We start from the raw sequence: 17,183 nt of genomic DNA, 5'->3' as shown, positions 1-17,183 counted from the left end.
GCTGTATGAGTCAGCATTTAGTTCCCCCATGCTGAGAGCCGACGGAGCTCTGCCTTCCACACGAGTCTCGGCAAATCAGTGAGCTCGCTCAGAGACATCACTGATGCTGTTGCCATAGAACTATGGAGGGCGCAGAACCGCTGTGCTGAGACAGACGGATAGAGAGAGAGAGAGAGAGAGAGAGCGGGAGAGAGGGAGGGAGGGACAGGGTGGAGAAAAAGGAGACTGGAGAGAGAGAAACAGTAAGTGGGGGGACGTGAGACACCAAAGGAAGTCTGATGGAAACTAATCCCGAGCTCACTTTGTCTTTTATGGATTTCTTCTGGTAAGTGAACATTTCAATATGATTTGAGTGAGTGTTCAGAGTTATGCGGTTGGATGTGTAAACGATGGGGACGTTTTTGGCGTCCGCCCCGGAGTCTGAGACTCTGTGGGTTGTTGACACTCAGTTTGTGGATGGAGCTTAATAGCTAGGTGAGTTTTGATGCAGTTGCCAGTTTTACCGTGATGCAAACCTCACATTTTGTTTGAGATATACACAGATAGTAAAGCAAATGTGAACATGTCGTAGCATAAACATTAAATGTCTTTTTTTATTTCATGGGACGTCTTATAACATGATCTTTGTATACGAAATCGGACTTCCTATAATATCAAATGTCATATCAAACGCCCTTGTCGTTTATTAGGTATTCCTGGAGATGCAGAATGATATGATGTAGATACAGGAGGTACTGCTTCGTTTTCTGTTCTCTCAGTTCTTACTCCTGACTGTTCCTTGAAAAATGGCTACCTCTGATAACATGACCGGAGAGAGTATGATCGTCCAACGCATCCCACTGGTTCATGGTAAGTCTGTGGGTTGTCACGTTTATACCCCGGGATCGAAACCGAGACGGCCGTGCTCTTTGAATCTGACTCACAGTATCTCGCTGCCTGAAAGGGAAAACCTCCCAAGCGAAGCGCTGAACGGCGACTTCCAGGGTCGCACTAGCAAGTCGGGCGCCAACGAAAGGGCAGGAATCTCAGATCCGGGTTCTGGAGACGCAAGAGGATACAACTCTACAATTCTGCGCTGTCGTAAGTTGTTTGTTCTTGAATCAGAGGTTAATGGGGCTGAGGAGAATTGTGATACATATGCAAACAACATGCATAAGTACTGTAAAGAGTACTCATTTTGCCAAGATGGAAATTCAAACGGGACCAAGGATAAGACCGTGAGATACGCCACAAATCCTTGGTCGCTTTGTGGCACCCAGTGCACTGAGAGTACCACTGCATGCAACCATAATATTAAAATCGTGGAGCGTTTCTGGACAGTCAGAGATGACAAACAAGTCCTATCAGACTCAGGGCTGCAAGTTCGCAGGGACAATGAAGACACCCCGATATTAATGGACTGTGAGGAGCAAGACTGGGCTGATAAAAAGGACTGTGATGGATATGTTCAAAAGAAGGGAACTTTTGAGGAACATGACTGTTATCACTATGTTCCTAACATAGCCAATGCCTTGTCAGATTGTGAGGCTTGGAATCAAAACCAGACCGATTATATCAGTGATTCTTCTTGCAACAGCTCTGATGGGGTGCTAGTAAATTTCAGTGCCATCTATAACAAAACCAATAATGCGGTACCTGCAACACCATATGACCTGGATAGTCCTGCCAAGCAGTCCCAGGGATCAGGATCCATGCACCAGGATGATGACTTCAAGCTGATTCCGTGCTGGTCTCCTTGTGGGGTTGATCCAAACTGTAACATCTACCAGTCCGACTGTAATGGTTTGTCATCTCAGGAAATTTCTGATCTCACTCCCTGTCAAGGTCAGTTGACTACATACACCAACAATTATTACAAGCTGGTGAACTGTGACCTCTCGACTCAGTCTGCCGCTAGTCCGGCGTGGTCGTCTTTGACAAGTTGGTCCGAAGCTCATAGCCACGGAAGCATGACGCCACCTACGGAATACTTTCTCTTCGGAAAACCAGAGACGGAAGACGTCGAGGTGGCCGAAGTCGACCAAAGGGACCTCCAGGTATTGTAGTCCTAATACTGTGGTGGATCTTGGTTTTCAATCATTTTACTTTGCTTCAATTTGCCCCAGTTTGTGTATATATTCTTCTTTCCCAGGTTGATGAGGACGCAGAACTGAAGAGAAGCAAAATAACCAGAAAGATTTCAAAGGGAATAAATGAAAGAAAGACTCACAGCAAGACACATCATGACGAGTGCAAAGATCCAGAACCCAAAAGCTATGAACACACCAGTGCTACACGAGTATCTCAGAGCTGGAATAACAAACCATGGTGTTCCTTACCAAAGCAGGAAGGCCTGCGCCATGTGCTGAGCTGTCCAGGACAGATAAGTATATCCTCACATGTGCTGAGGCAGCATAAAACCTCATTTGCAGAGCTTGCCCGCTACAAGAAGAGTGAGAGAAGTCCATCAATGGTGAAGAACAGCAAGGAAGATCCTACTTGCTCCTGGTTCTCCCAGAACATTTCACCTGTTCAAAGGAAAGCTCCATCAGGACAAAATGTAACCTTAATCACAAGCAAGACTGAGAAGGAATCTGGAAGATCTGGGAGCTCTGAAACTGCTGGCATACCACCAATGGGTAAGCAAACCCCAAGGTGTTATTTAATATTAGGTCAAGTATTTAATTAATTTATTTTTTTGAATGGTGGTGCATTGCCACCTCACAGCTCCAGGGGTTGATACTGTGCTCTGGTTACAGTCTGTATGGAGTTTCTGTGTGCCATGTTCTCCTTGTGGGTTTCCTTTGAGTTCTCCAGTTTCCTCCAACCTCCCATAAACATACCAGTAGGTAGATTGGCCACATTAAATTGTCCTTGGTGTGAACGTGTGTGTGCATGTTACCCTGTGATGTAGTGGCATCCCATCCAGGTTGTGCTATCACCTTGCACCCTGGATAGGCTGATGAGATCCCAACCATGATAAAGAATGTCCTGAAGATGAATAAATGAATGAACAGTCTATTAACTGGTTCTTTTTGGATGTATATTGATATTGTATATTGATTACCCTTCTTGCGTCTTTGCTTACACAGGAGTTCCTGAATCATGCCAAGAAGTGGCGCACGACACTAAACCACAGAGACCTACCTCTCTACCCATCCAGCCCTTTGTCCTTCAACCACCATCAGGAAAGCAATCCAGCAAAGCCCTGGGCTCACTGATAAACCATTACGTGAGTAACAAACACGGTGCATCTAAAAGCACTGACCAGCCCAGCTGCTTAGCACTCTCACCTTTGGACTATTCTTCCATTCATCTGGAGGTAGCCTCATGCGCTGATACCTGCTCCACCTGTACCCCAACCCCAATAGAGCCTCACATTCGGCCCCATTGGGCTCCACCCAGCCCACTGTTCTTCCAGGCTCACCCAGACCTTAACTACAGAAGTACAAAGACTGTAGAACCCACTCTGCCTGATAAGAGCCTAGGAGCAAATCATACTTGCTTAGATCAAACCTGTCCAACTCTTAAACCGTGTGTGACTGGCCAAGAAAAGACCTCTCTTAAAAATTTTCCCAGTAGACATTTACAGAACTTCCTTCTTGAGCAAGCTGGCTCACATCAGACATCTCCAAAATGTCTAGCACCAGAACCAAGAACACAAGAAGAGCATGTTTTTCCTCGTTCTAGCTTGTCTCCAGCCATTACCTCAGTGACATCTCTGACCTCTGACACCTCCCTTATACTTCCTGGTGCTGGAAGAAGCAACTCAGATGCTGTTCATCAAGCCAACACTAACGAGGAGCTCGACACGGCTGTTTTTCACATCTTTGGAGCAACAAAACTACCCTGTATGATTTTTATTAACATTTTTATAAGATGCTGAATACAGCGACCCTGCTAATGGTAATTTCAGGTATCCTGCTATCCATGTACAGGCTTCTTGGTGAAAGAACAACATCAGCATGGTGACTCATCCTCTCTGGCTGATAGACCGCCTGAAGAGTTCTGCTCATCACCAGATGCCTGCACTAAATTCCTTCCTATTGATCTGCTGCAGAGGAAAGGTGAGATGAGGAAACATTTCTATCCTGTTAGCTGTGATCTCTTCCAGGCTGACAATACCCGCACCCATAAGGCTCACGGAATGGCGAACGATAAAATATTAGGATCATATCATGGTTTAAAGAACAAACATTTTATTTGACACCTGATCTATCCGATTATTATTTACAAGTTTATACAAATCTCATAAATGTTTGATGTTTTCAATTGCTGTAGCAATTCCTTTATCATGCATTCATTCATCTTCAGTAACTGCTTTACCCTAGTCTGACTCGCGGTCAATCCCGAGTCGAGCCTGGGAACACTGGACACGAGGCAGGGAATACACCTCGGATGGTACACCGGTCCACCATACCGCAAGATTCAGACATTTTTTCATACCTATAGGCATCTCAGCATAGTCAATCCACCTGCTGGCATGTTTTTGGGACGTGGGAGGAATCAGCGAGAGCATGCGAGATGTTTTTTACTCCACTACACTGACAGTAACCCAAGTTCACAACAAACCCAAGGACCCTGGAGCTTTGATTTCAATAATGAATAACTACAAATTGTAATTCTTGGAAAATTCCGCTGGTATAGGAGGAATAAAACACTTTAGGAAGTGCTGTTATAGGTAAATAACTTCATCAGTTTCAAGGTGGTAACAGTAACTCTACTGAGCATCAGGTCACATGACAACACTATATCAGTGATTATTTTCCTATAACAGCACACTCTTAAGTGTTTTATTTCTTGCATATTGATAGTCGCTGAATACTGACCATAATCCTATCATTCCATTCAGCTCGCCATCTTTAATCATGTGTTTAATTGCATTGCACCTGAATGATTCTTGTGTAATACGTCTGTTATTTGTGCTATGCTGATGCACCATATTGATGCAGTATTTTTTGTCTGACAGAGAGACAGACTCGAATTTCTCTGCAGTCTCTGGTCTCTGCTTCCTTGTAGGTGCTTGTGACCTACTTTTTAACTCGCCCTGTCTTGGACTGACTAATGCACCATGTACTATATGAGTGTATGAGTGTGTGAGTGTGTGCACTATTTTTTTCCCCCCCCTAAAGTAGCTGTTCAGCTTCCTTGATATTCTTTAATGTATTTAGCCTCTTAAAGCTATTCATTTGATTTTTTAAGATTGTTTACATTTAGTAAATATACAGTATATCAATTATAATCTCCAATATACAATATATATATATACTGTATGTCACAAATTCTGCGTCGGTTCCCATCTCAGGGAGTGCTTTGTCTTTGTTTATGTTCTACTCCTGTCTCCACCCGCGTCCTGCCATTGGTTTACTATCGGATTGTGTTCGCCTGTTCTGCGTTAACTCATTGATTAGTTTGTCTGTTCTAAACTGTGATGCTGTTTCTTCCTTTCATTGTGAGGTCTTAACGTACCATTTGTCTGTTAAGTCTGAGTCTTAGTTTCCTATTCTTGGTTTCTTGTTGTTTACTTGCTGTTTTCGGGCCGTCACCTGTTCTTCCTCGTTTTGTGATTATGGGATTATTCTATTTTATTACCATCTGAGCGTGAGCCCTAAAAACGAACATACAAGCATGTATTAGTAAGGATAATTTTTTTCATATTTTTCTAGAACTGCTGTATTTGTCAAAAAAAAGAAAAAAGAAAGTGGTCAAAATTTCCTAAGTAAATATTTATCAATTCTCTCGCTGTCTCGCTTTCTGATTTGCTTCGTTTAGACATGCTGAAATCGCTGAGCGTAGCAGTGGATTTGATCACAGCCCACTTCGGCTCCTGCACGGACCCTGACGAGAAGGTAGTATCACGAGAACCGTGACTAAACACAGCAAAGTCTCTGTTTTTTAAAAGGCAAAACCTCACCCATGAATTTAACATGAAACACGTTACAGCGATACAAAAACGTATCCCGCCGAGATCCAATTAGCGCCGCTCTATCTTGAGCCGAGGTGCCGTTCCGGTCTAGCGGTTAATTAAACATGCCCATGATAACAATTCTGTGTGACTTTATATAACAGACCGTGCTGTAATCTGATCACAGTTTAGACTGGGGAACAGCTCACTGTGTCCCAGAATCAGTCAACTGGTCCTAGATCAGCTTTGCCCTGCTTTCCGGAACATTCTCCAGGACGGGCTGAGACCCTTCAAGCTGGATTTGATTGTTGGACGACGTAGTAATAAGCCATGGAGTGTGGTGGAGGCATCGACGCAGCCAGGTTTGGGAATGCTAGTCAATCTTAAAGCTGTCTTGTACGTAGTTATTTTATGGAAATCACCTTCTCCTTGGATATTAAATATGCTCCATAGAAAGTTCTTTTGTTGTCTTTATTGAAAGACCGTATTCACATTAGTGATTAATTAAAATGGAAGACAGAAATGTCTCAAAGTGGCAAGGAGCGATGACTGGGGCCAAGCATTGGAGGTGATTTATGGAGTTAAAGAGCATCACACACCATGTGCTTGTGTTTACTGCATTTGTATTTATTTATAAATGTACTCTTTTTTTTTTTTTTTTTCAGGCCCATCCACCCGAATGTTGCACAGTCTGGTCTCAGTAGTTAAGAAGTGCTCAAAGTTGACCAATCACAGTATGAGGCTTAATGCCTTCTTCTTAGGTCTACTGAAGTGAGTCTTACTACAAAACATACGTTTAACTTTTAGTATCGATGAAATAACTTGCTCTGTAGTAATAATAATATTGTTTCACAGCTTGTCTGCTTTGGAGTCTTGGTTTTGGCACTTGCGCACCTGTGTAGGTAAGAGCGTAATGCTCTGTTTACAACTCATCGCTGGATGTTCCAGTGACCCAGGTCTTAAGATTATATAGTTACTGAACATATAAAAAAATAAAGAAAAATTAAGAAAACCGTAATAAAGAAATGTATTGAAAGCAATGTACATCCTTGTGCTGTCTTAGTTTCCTGGTGTTGTGTATTGCACCTTGTTACATACAAGACTCGTATATTAAACATTGAACTTTTGAAGTTTATTTTCCAAAAAGACTGAGCCAAACACAATGTTTCTTGTTCTAAAAATCTTATTTAGTGTACGTTTACTTTTAAAGAAGCAGTTTGTAATGATTAGGGCCTTCTGATGCCTGCAAAGTGAACTGAAATCGCAATGCAAACATTGACAAGCTTTCCTCTTACCCCCAAATGACCCTCAGTGCTTATTTAAAACTACACATTCAACACTGTTCCAGCTGTGGGCGGAGCTAATTTCAGGGCCATAAATTTGTCAAACAAAAGATTAGTATAAATTAACTCGCCAGATCTGTTGCATGTCAGTATTGCAAATCACAATTTGTCTCGGGTATCTTTGAAACTATTGACTCATTATTTGTTTAGAGGCACTTTACAACTGTAAACATTACAAACTGCACCTTTAAAATGTGTCATTTTGACCTGAATGTACCTTATCATTTTCCCCTCACAGATGTGATTGCAGAGTACTACCACCCCTGGGCATTCCTGGCCTTGTCCCAGGATCCAGCCTGTAAATCTCTGTTTCAGGAGCTCCTCCTCCTGCTGCAGCCACTGTCCGAGTTGCCCTTTGACCTTCACTTGCTTTCCGAGTCAAGGCTCCAGAGGAGACAGGAACAGACCCAGCCACCCGTCCGACAGTCAAGGTTTCTTGCCCTGTCTGGCTGCTCATTTCTAAAGACACCTAACAGGCAGAACAGTGAAGGACAACCTGAAAGATCTAAATTGAAGGAGAAAAGAGAACCATGCGCTCCATCCCAGACGGAAATCCGTACATCGTGTAGCACTAACATACACAAGATCCTCCAAGACTGTGCAGTTACGGTTTCTAAACATTCCACCCGAGAACCGGAGCAGAAATCAGTCTGCTCAAAAAAGAGGCATGCTGGATGGTGGCTCAACCAGACACCCATCCCTGAACGTCTGATGGAAGCAGATTGCGCTTATCCCGTTCCTCATGTACAAAATAATGAGGCATTGGTGGGAAATGAGGACAGAAGAAGGGAAGAGTTCTCAATAAGGACTGATGAGGTGAAACCACCAAAGGAGCTGCGCTGGACCCGATTATTTGGTTCTGGGATCGGCAGTCCAGTGCCAGTGGAAAAAGCACAACGCAGCATCAAGCAAAACCAGAGAATCAGGTCGGTACCATGAGCATCTTAGCTTCAGTCATAGACATGCATGACTTTAAGTAATCGAAACCTTCCACGCTAGTTTGAACTCAAACTCATAAGGTCTACACAGCTGAGCTCTCATCACACCATTGTGTTCACCAACAACTATTACATATCCAGAGCATTTTTTTTTTTTTTGGCAGGCCACCTTCAGAATGGCTCCAGCTTGGAGCATCAAAGATGGACCAGCTGGCTCAGTCTGTGTGGAGCAGCGAGACGAGCAGAACCTTATGTCGACTGCAACAGCGACCCAAACTCATGCAGTGAGAACACTGATTAAAGCGACATGGACAAGAAGTGTGAAGAGAAGCACAATCACCTAGAAGCACAACGAACCCGAAGTGGTATTTTACTGATGTTTGTTGTAATGTAGTCTACAAAAAAAGCACAGCAGAATCTTCTGTCAGGATTAAAACATATCTGTTATGTAGTCAGCTTTTGCATCATCCCCTGCCTGTCAATACCAAACATTTCCAAAACGTTTCTACATTGGCGCTAGATACACAATGTTTAACTTATCTTAAATCTTACATGAGTATTCCAGAGCAGAGGTTTTCAGACTTGTACCGTATAGTCTAAGTCTCACTTTGTGGATAGTAAACGTCACTGCACCGCTAGCGCATATTTAACATATAAAAACAGCTATGACTTTTAAACATGTACAATATTTTTTTTTTTTAGATTTAACCAAAGTAGAGTTAATGAATTGACATAAAATATTTTAAAGATTACTAAATAGCAGGGGTGGAAAATACTTGAGAAATCGTACATCGTTACCGTAAGTACTGGGGTTTTTTTTTTTTTTTCTCGTTGCAGATCTCATACGTAACGAGATTTTGCTTTTTGTTCAATTTTTACCTATTTCTTTTCCCTCCTAATTGATTTATTTAATTATTATTTTCATAAGATGGTGTCTTTGGCTAGAGGTACTGGGTGAGATTTGCCTCCCGAGTAAATTTGAAATATCAATTTTTAATATTTGCCATCAAACCTAAGATGTACTGTATGTTGAGTTGGCTGTAAATTTAGCTAGTTCAATTAGCTAGCTAGTTATGGTTTATGGCTTGTACATTATTTTTTTGTTAAATGATTCTAGCTAGTTAAGTTTCATATATTAGCTTGTTACTGAAGTTTAGCTAGTCAGTTATGTTTTGTAGATTAGCTCGTTCAGTTAGCTAGTTGTTTTTGTTGTTGATAATGTGTCTTAGCATTCATTCCACACACACACACACAAAAAAAAACGGGTTACCAAGAAGCCGAATTCCAGGTTTGTCTGAGTTAGCAGAATATTTTTTATTTTCCTTAAGTCACATGTGAGTAGACTGATCTCTCATTGGTCAGAGTGCGCCTGTTTATGATCCAGGGTTCTGCTCATAGCAGTCATCCATCGTGATGGATAGACAGCAGCTCTGTGAGCTTATTGTGGCTTTCATGCCGTGTAGTTATTATAATTTAGTTATTAAGTGTAGTTGCCGTGTAGTTATTATAATGTATCTCATTTATATGTTCCACGGAGCGATTAAAGCCCATCTCCTTGAGACGCTCGCTAAACACCTTGTAAACATTGATGTTTTTATGTGTTTTTGAAAGTTGTTCAGACCAAATTTCAATGAGGCATTTTAACTCGTATTTGGTCCAAGTTAAACTGCGATTCATGTTGCAAGTGTAACAATGTAGTTCCCATCATGCACTGCTATACAGGTTGGTTCGTTGGTCCGTCGGTCCGGATTGCTTTCTCACTACAAGCGAACTGCTCCAGAGTTCGTTTGCGATCATGCCGAGACCACCTCAGGTTTGGGCGCGGATCCGAGCATGGTTGCCGTGTTCGTACGGTATACGTCTAAACAAACCGAACCAAGGAAGAAAACGCATCGAGTTCCAAAAACAAACGCTCCAATCGAGCCAGGTTTTAAAAGACGCCCTTAGATTTCTTGACAAATTTGAGATACATGGTGCCCTCGTGAAAATTTCACACCATTGTATAAAGAACCATTTCATTGGCCAGCAATGAACTTAAAATGAAATGCAGCTCTTTAAGAGCATCTGCCTCTAGTGGACAAAAAAATGTCTACATGTTTAAAGGAATAAAAACTGATCTCTATCCATGTGTAGTGTATCTGTAATTAGAAAAAAATTAACATTTCCACAAATTTCCCTGTACAGAGAATAGATCAGAAAATTTTACTCTAAACTCATTTCTGTTCAAACAGTTCTCTGTGTTTGTAAATTAATCTCTAAATCTCTGTAGTTAGTTCTTTAAAAAAACAACAACAACAACAAAACAACCCAGAGTGATAGCACAGCATAAGCAAGTCACCCAGTCACGCTTCCTAGGGTTTTCCTAGATAGTTACTATGGTATTCCATGTTGTTGCTATGTGGTTGGTAAACTGTTGCTACGGTATTGGTAGGTGGTTCCTCGGATGGTTCCTATGCAATCTCAGGTTGTTGCTATGGTATTCCCAGTGGTTGCTTGGGTGTCGTATTGGTATTCCAAGAGATTGGCAAAAGAATTACGTCCTTTTTGACTGTGCATTCGTTGTACACGTGAGAGGAAAAAACATGGACACCTTTACTTTGATGCCACATGCTGAACTCTGTGTTGAAAAGAACTTCCAGAGTTTCCAAATAGGACTTCCTAGATGAGCGAGGCTTTAATTTGGTCAGAGGTCAGAGTACACAGCATAAGCTGTCGCTATTTATGCTACGTTGTTGCTAAGTGGTTGCTATGTACTGTAATCGCAGCTGGTTGCTAAAGTTGTCCCGGTTGTCCCAGTGTTCTCCAGTATGCCAATAATACAAACTAATGCATATGCGTCTATATTAGATAGCTATATAGATATTTTCCTGTGAAGCATTTAATCCATATTTAGTTTATATTGATTCTTTTTTTTTTCTATAATAGATGCAGAGTGAAATGTAAAGGTATCAATATTTGAAGATAAGGCTGTAGTTTTCCTATGAGCGACGTTGCTCTATGCAGATGTGCGACCTCTGACCTGACACGATAGGGGAGACCGTTCTTTCCTACGTCTTCTGATGCATTCAAATGTTATAACAAATGAAATAATGAAGTCTCAGGCACACATTTTCTATTTTATTATATCTTATTTCAGTACAGTGTTAAAGACAGAGGGTGAGACGATTTGCCCCGCTCTCCCCATCATTCGTCTATGGAACCCTGTCAGAAGAAACGATATATATATAGTGTACAGGTACATTTTGCTTCCCAAGGTACAAGCAGTGGTCCTTAGTGGTCCTTGCAATTCTAATTACCGTAATGATTTTTAAAGTTCCTAGTGTTTATACTCTGAAAGAACCTGTTTAGTAGCATTTTTGTTTGAGGTAAAGTGGGTGATGTGTATATATATGACGATATGTTTACACTATGATAAGCTTTTCTGAGTGTATTAAAGGTGTCATCGGTAATGACCAAATGTAAAGGAAATTACTTGGCACTTTATATTTATTATCAAAAGTGAAAAGTCTAGTTGGCCAACTGTTTCATAACGATAGAGATTTTAACCGGTGTATGTAATGTATGTGTACTATTTATGAAAGGGGTCTCCAGTGTGAGTGCTTTGTCAAGCTGTAAGTTTTACCACATGGGAAAAGTCTTCACGACAGCATAGTTTGCACTTTGCAGGTTCTTGGTAACGTGACAAGGTGCGTTTTTGTTTTTGTTTTATTAATTTCAAGAGAGCCTGGTGAGGAAACGACTGCTTATAGCTGCTCTAATGAACTCGTTTCGTGGATATTCCACACCGCTCTATGTAACTAAAGCGGATAAAAATGATGACATCATTCATGAATGGAGTACAAACGGTCATTGTTGGCAAATTTCTGTTGTATAAGGGGAATACAGCATTTCAGGATGCGCTGTTTTGTTCCTTCCATATGATTTCCCCCTTTCGTTTTTTCTTCCTGATGCGCAATATGTTCCGATAGCGACAACGTTAAAGCGAGAATCATTAACCTTAGATATTCATAGGAACTAAATATCATAACGAAATATCATCACATCTTGATTGCTTCATTTCAAATCCACTGTGGTGGTATACAGAGGCGAAAAGACGAATGAAAATTGTCTCGCTGTCCAAATACTTATGGACCTGACTGTATATATAGTACAAGTGATTATTTTGAGTGCCTCCTCTCTGACTGACTGACTGTGGGTTTTCCTGATCAGATCTGTGTGACAATAAAGCACATTATGTCTAAGCAAATCAGAAGTTTTGTGAGGGTTTTTTTTTTAACCTAAATTTCTTACCAGAAATACTAAAAAAAAAAAAAATGCTATTTAAAAAAGATCACATATTAATTGTCAGTTTATGTCAGAATTAAGCATTATTAGGATTTTTCAGCATCCTAGAATTACAGATATCATCATAATACTATAATTAGGATATCTAATTGCTGTGTGAACGTAGGATAACTGTTGGAATAGTTCCATGCGCAAAAAAATAACAACAAATAAACCTCCATAAACTCTCTCCATGTTCCATTTTCCTTTAATCCCGCTTATATTTGTGATTCTTGTGATATTTTTCCTGAGTGCCGGTGATCGTACTAGCTGCTGGGGTCCATCTAAAGCTCCATGATTCATTCCTCGATGTCGATCTTCCTGCGTGTGCCGCTCAGCTCTAGCGAGTTGCTGGTGAGCTTCCCGAACGTCTGTCCGTATCGAAATTTGTATCCTGTTGGCATGGCGACATGTCAGCTCAGCTGAATATAACTGACCATTCACAAGAAGTGAAAATCTGCTTTACAGCAGCTTCGGTACAGAAATATCACAACCATTTCACGTTCTTTATCGTTTAACCTTTTGATTCATTTCAGAAATTTATATCTGAATAAAATGAAACCAGATGCACTACATGTGAAAAGAAATAAATACATTACGTGAGAAAAGAAAATGAAAAGGTGAAAATACGTATCAATCCGGCAGAAAACTGCACGTGGAAATAAATAAATGAATCGTTTGAAGAATCACGTGAGATTAAATGAATCATGTGTCAAAAAATGAATCGCGAGTGAAAAATGACTCATGCGTAAAAATCACTGAAAATGAATTATATTTAAAAAATACATTGTGTAAGAATCGTGCGAATAAATGTATAAAAATCACTGAAAATAAATTGTATAAAAATACACTGTGTAAAAATCGTGCAAATAAATGAATCATGTGTAAAAAGAAAATGAATCATGCAAAAAGAATCGTGAAAATAAAGGAATCATTTGAAAAAAATCAAATAAAAAAAAAGTCTGTACATGTGAAAAACTTCAAACACACCGTGTCTAAAACCACGTCATTATGTTATTATTCACATCTGAAGTTCATGCGATTTTTCTGTAAAGGTTCAAATTAAAACTGATTAATGTTTGATCAACATTTTGAATAATAATATTCGCGACAGCGCGTTGTCCCTGCATATTTCTGAGTAAAAAGCAGTCAGTACCTGGCACGTGTCCGGTGTAGCGGGGCAGCAGACCCTGCTGTGTGGGGTAGATGCTGGGCAATGAGACCAGATTGTCAGCGCTTTCTGTCGTCAGGCCGTGCGCACTGTGACTCGCCTTCATCTGCTTGCCAAGCTGGATCAGCGCCTTGTTGGTGGTTTTGGGATAGCTAGAACCTATCAGGAACCTGGCTTTGGGAACGTAGCCAGTAAAACCTGCAAACACACCGCGGTATAATAATATCACTGATTCGTTAAAGGTCAAAGGTTACAGTCAATACCTCAGTAAGTACCATTTAGAAAATACTGTATACATTCAAATATTTTACAATATTTCTCAAGCAACGTATTTGTCTTTAATTTATTTATTCATTTTCATATGGTTCAATTACATGTGATTAATTTACATGTGATTCATTTACGTATGATTCATTTACGTCATTCATTTTCATGAGAATCATATTCATGAGATTCATATTCAAGTGATACATTTTCATGTGATTCATTTACGTATGATTCATTTACATGTGATTCATTTTCATGAGATTCATATTCATGAGACTCATATTCAAGTGACACATTTTCATGTGATTCATTTACATGTAATTCATTTACGTATGATTCATTTACATGTCATTCATTTACATATGATTCATTTACATGTCATTCATTTTCATGAGATTCATATTCATGAGATTCATATTCAAGTGATACATTTTCATGTGATTCATTTACGTATGATTCATTTACATCTGATTCATTTACATCGGATTCATTTTCATGAGATTCATTTTCATGTGATTCATTTACATCTGATTCATTTTCATGAGATTCATTTTCATGTGATTCATTTACTAATTTGCTTCTCTTTAAATCCAGTTTTAGCCTGTGATATTACAAAGGTCTTTCCAGATTATTACTTGCTACACTGTATGAGATAACCCCAGTAAAATTGCCTGAATTCTATAATATAATTTGTTCACCATGTTAGGTTTAAATCCTCTAAAAACAGATTCGCAATTAAATATTACATCCTTCAAAGCATTGGCATGTTCTTCTTACTCTCACAATCCTCCAAACACCCACGCACCCAAAGTCTCCATAAACAAATGAGACAGCAGTGTATCCTACAAAAAACGAACGTTGTCCACAATGTGAAAACAACTCGGAGAGTAAGCTGAACTAACCAACAAAATGACCAAGTCTGTCGTCAAGTCAAGCAACGTATTTAATTAAAAATTACTTTAGTAAAATAATAGTAATAGAATTAATAATTAATATGAATAAACGATCGACTTTCCATGAATACATCATCTCTAACGTTACCAGTCACGTGACGCGATGTTATGATGCGCAAATGTAGTAGTATTCACAGGATATTCAGAAAAGTGTTAAACCCAGATTCGTCTGGGTTTCTTGCCTGAAATGAAGTACTTGTGTGGGTTGTCGTCTTCCATTGAATATGGAGAGCCGAGGGGCTTCCAGCAGTCCATGGATTTATAGGACAACGGTTCTTTAGAGATAACCACCAAAGGAGTGTTCAGTGCCCGTCGCTAAAGTGGAAAAACAAATAAAGAACTGTTAGCTTCGTTCAGAGTTGATTAGCCGGAATACGTTTGTCTGCTGTAATTGTGTACTGAAACTGCAAGACTCACAAAACAACAAAACTTAATTATATATAATTATAAGGATTCAGTAGTCGTAGTACTAATACCAGCAGTAGTAGTAGTATAAATACCATCACTGGATGTAGTATTCGTAGCAGTAGTAGTATTAGTAGTACTAATACCAGCACACGCAGTAGTAGAAATACTATCCCTGTTACTACTAGTAGTAGTACAATTCCACAAATTGTATACGCAGTTTTTCGCAGATTGGTGAACTTCTGCCTCTCTAAGATACTCTTATTATACCCAATCATCTTGCTATCCTGTTGCCAATTAACTTCCAGTTGTTTTCTTTTTACTAACCTGTCCCAACGTTTTTGAGCCATGTTGTGGCCATCAAATTCAAAATTACCTTATTTTTTCCTTAAAATAGTACATTTACTCAGCTTAAATATTTGTGAGCGTGTATCCGAGCGTGTATCAGAGCATGTATCCGAGTGTGTATCTCCAGAGTGGAAGCTGTGTGGAAGCCTCACAGTGTCCTGATTACAGACTGCACTACAGTGACTCGCTCTGATACTCGATCTCTGCTGCATTCATAATGAAACACGAGCGACTCGACCCTGGGTAGAGCTGAAGGGCGAACGAGAGGTGACAAAGGTTACAACTCTGTGTGTGCGTGCGTGTGTGTATGTGTGTGTCTTACCTTGATGTCTGGAAATTCTGCAGGTAGCCCGTCAGCTGTAGCTGGCCGAATTCTCCTTTTCTGATCTGAATCAAACTCACTAAGTGCTTCTCGACACGTGTCTGTGTACGACTTTGAGAAATAGTTCTGACTTCTCGGGATGAAACCTTGATGTGAAAAACACAGAGCTTTAGTGCATGTCGCTCAAAAGTCCAAAAATAATACCACAGCATAACCATATGAAGATCTATTATTGTTATATCCTGTTATAGTGTATAATGACAAGTTCTAAAATGTCAAGCCATTAACTCTTAGAGCCTATTATGTTTAAAACGGTTATAGGTCAAGATAGGTGCTATAACCTAGAAACACCATTCGGAAAACTTTTACAGTTATAACATGTTATAACCTGTAATGACGAGTTATAAAATACCAATTATAGTATATATTAAAACTGCTATAACCTATGATAAAGTCCTTAACCTTGAAACAATCTTTGCCTGTTATAACATGTTATAGCCCACAATGACACGTTATAAAATGTCAAAGGCTTAACCCTTAGAACCTATAGTATAACTGCTATAACCTACTATAACTACATGAACTGCATTTAATAGAAACATTAAATGGAAATTCTGACTGTTATAACATGTTATAGCCTATAATGACACATTCTAATTGTTGACACTTTTAAAACTGTTATATAACCTGTGACCTTTTCTCATCTAGAAGGTTAGGCTTTGAGAGTCCATAGAATGTAGTATAACTGTAGTCATGCTATAACCTCTAATGACATCCTTATAACTGCTGGCCCACAATCACTTTTTAACCTATAAAGCAGTGATCATTTGGACAGCTTTGTTGATATAACTGTTGATAAGTTGTTGATATAACTTTGTTGATATAACTGCGTCTTTCAGAAGTAAAGATGGGTAGAGGTTCACTAATCTGCGAAAAACTGCGTCTACAATGTGTGGAATGATTTCAGAATAAATGTTCCTCAATGTTAAATCGCGAAGACTATGAATATCTTGTCATCTACAGTACATAATATCATCAAAAGATTCAGAGAATCTGGAGAAATCTGTGTATAAGGGACGAGGGTGAAAATCAGTATCGCATGCCCGTGATCTTCGGGCCCTCAGGCGGCACTGCATTAAAAACAGGCCTGAATCTGTAATGGAAATCACTGCATGGGTTCAGAAACATCTCCAGAACTCATTGTCTGTGAACACAGTTCTCCGTGCCAT

The 17,183-nt window shown here is 39.9% G+C and overlaps 3 protein-coding genes across 4 annotated transcripts in view; 2 read left to right on the top strand and 1 right to left on the bottom strand.

Annotated features, from left to right (window-relative positions):
• The first annotated feature begins 172 nt into the window (after positions 1-172).
• Positions 173-3,188, top strand: LOC108277173 (uncharacterized). Its single transcript, XM_053686940.1, has 2 exons — positions 173-2,618; positions 3,072-3,188. Exon 1 carries the CDS (start codon positions 786-788, stop codon positions 2,043-2,045), a length of 1,260 nt encoding a protein of 419 aa, XP_053542915.1. The 5' UTR covers positions 173-785; the 3' UTR covers positions 2,046-2,618; positions 3,072-3,188.
• On the top strand, positions 2,223-12,241 carry LOC128628677 (AP-4 complex accessory subunit RUSC2). Its single transcript, XM_053687068.1, has 10 exons — positions 2,223-2,307; positions 2,412-2,618; positions 3,072-3,211; positions 3,896-4,046; positions 5,752-5,828; positions 6,072-6,246; positions 6,550-6,655; positions 6,740-6,786; positions 7,466-8,153; positions 8,330-12,241. The coding sequence occupies exons 1-10, from the start codon at positions 2,223-2,225 to the stop codon at positions 8,451-8,453; spliced, it is 1,800 nt and encodes a 599-aa protein (XP_053543043.1). The 3' UTR covers positions 8,454-12,241.
• Positions 12,242-12,678: 437 nt separating this feature from the next.
• Positions 12,679-17,183, bottom strand: part of fam166b (family with sequence similarity 166 member B) — a 7,379-nt gene continuing 2,874 nt past the window's right edge. For both annotated transcript variants that reach the window (XM_017489663.3, XM_017489664.3), the window contains exons 3-6: positions 15,955-16,100; positions 15,062-15,194; positions 13,645-13,857; positions 12,679-12,882 (exon numbers count right to left, since the gene is read on the bottom strand). In XM_017489663.3, the coding sequence (XP_017345152.1) occupies positions 12,788-12,882; positions 13,645-13,857; positions 15,062-15,194; positions 15,955-16,100 (587 nt within the window). In that variant the 3' untranslated portion in view covers positions 12,679-12,787. The remainder of the gene's footprint in view (positions 12,883-13,644; positions 13,858-15,061; positions 15,195-15,954; positions 16,101-17,183) is intronic.

This window comes from Ictalurus punctatus, chromosome 16, assembly GCF_001660625.3.
Source record: "Ictalurus punctatus breed USDA103 chromosome 16, Coco_2.0, whole genome shotgun sequence".
Lineage (NCBI taxonomy): Eukaryota > Metazoa > Chordata > Actinopteri > Siluriformes > Ictaluridae > Ictalurus > Ictalurus punctatus.
The sequence above is the reverse complement of the archived record's forward strand: the minus strand, read 5'-3'. Positions and strand labels throughout refer to the sequence as shown.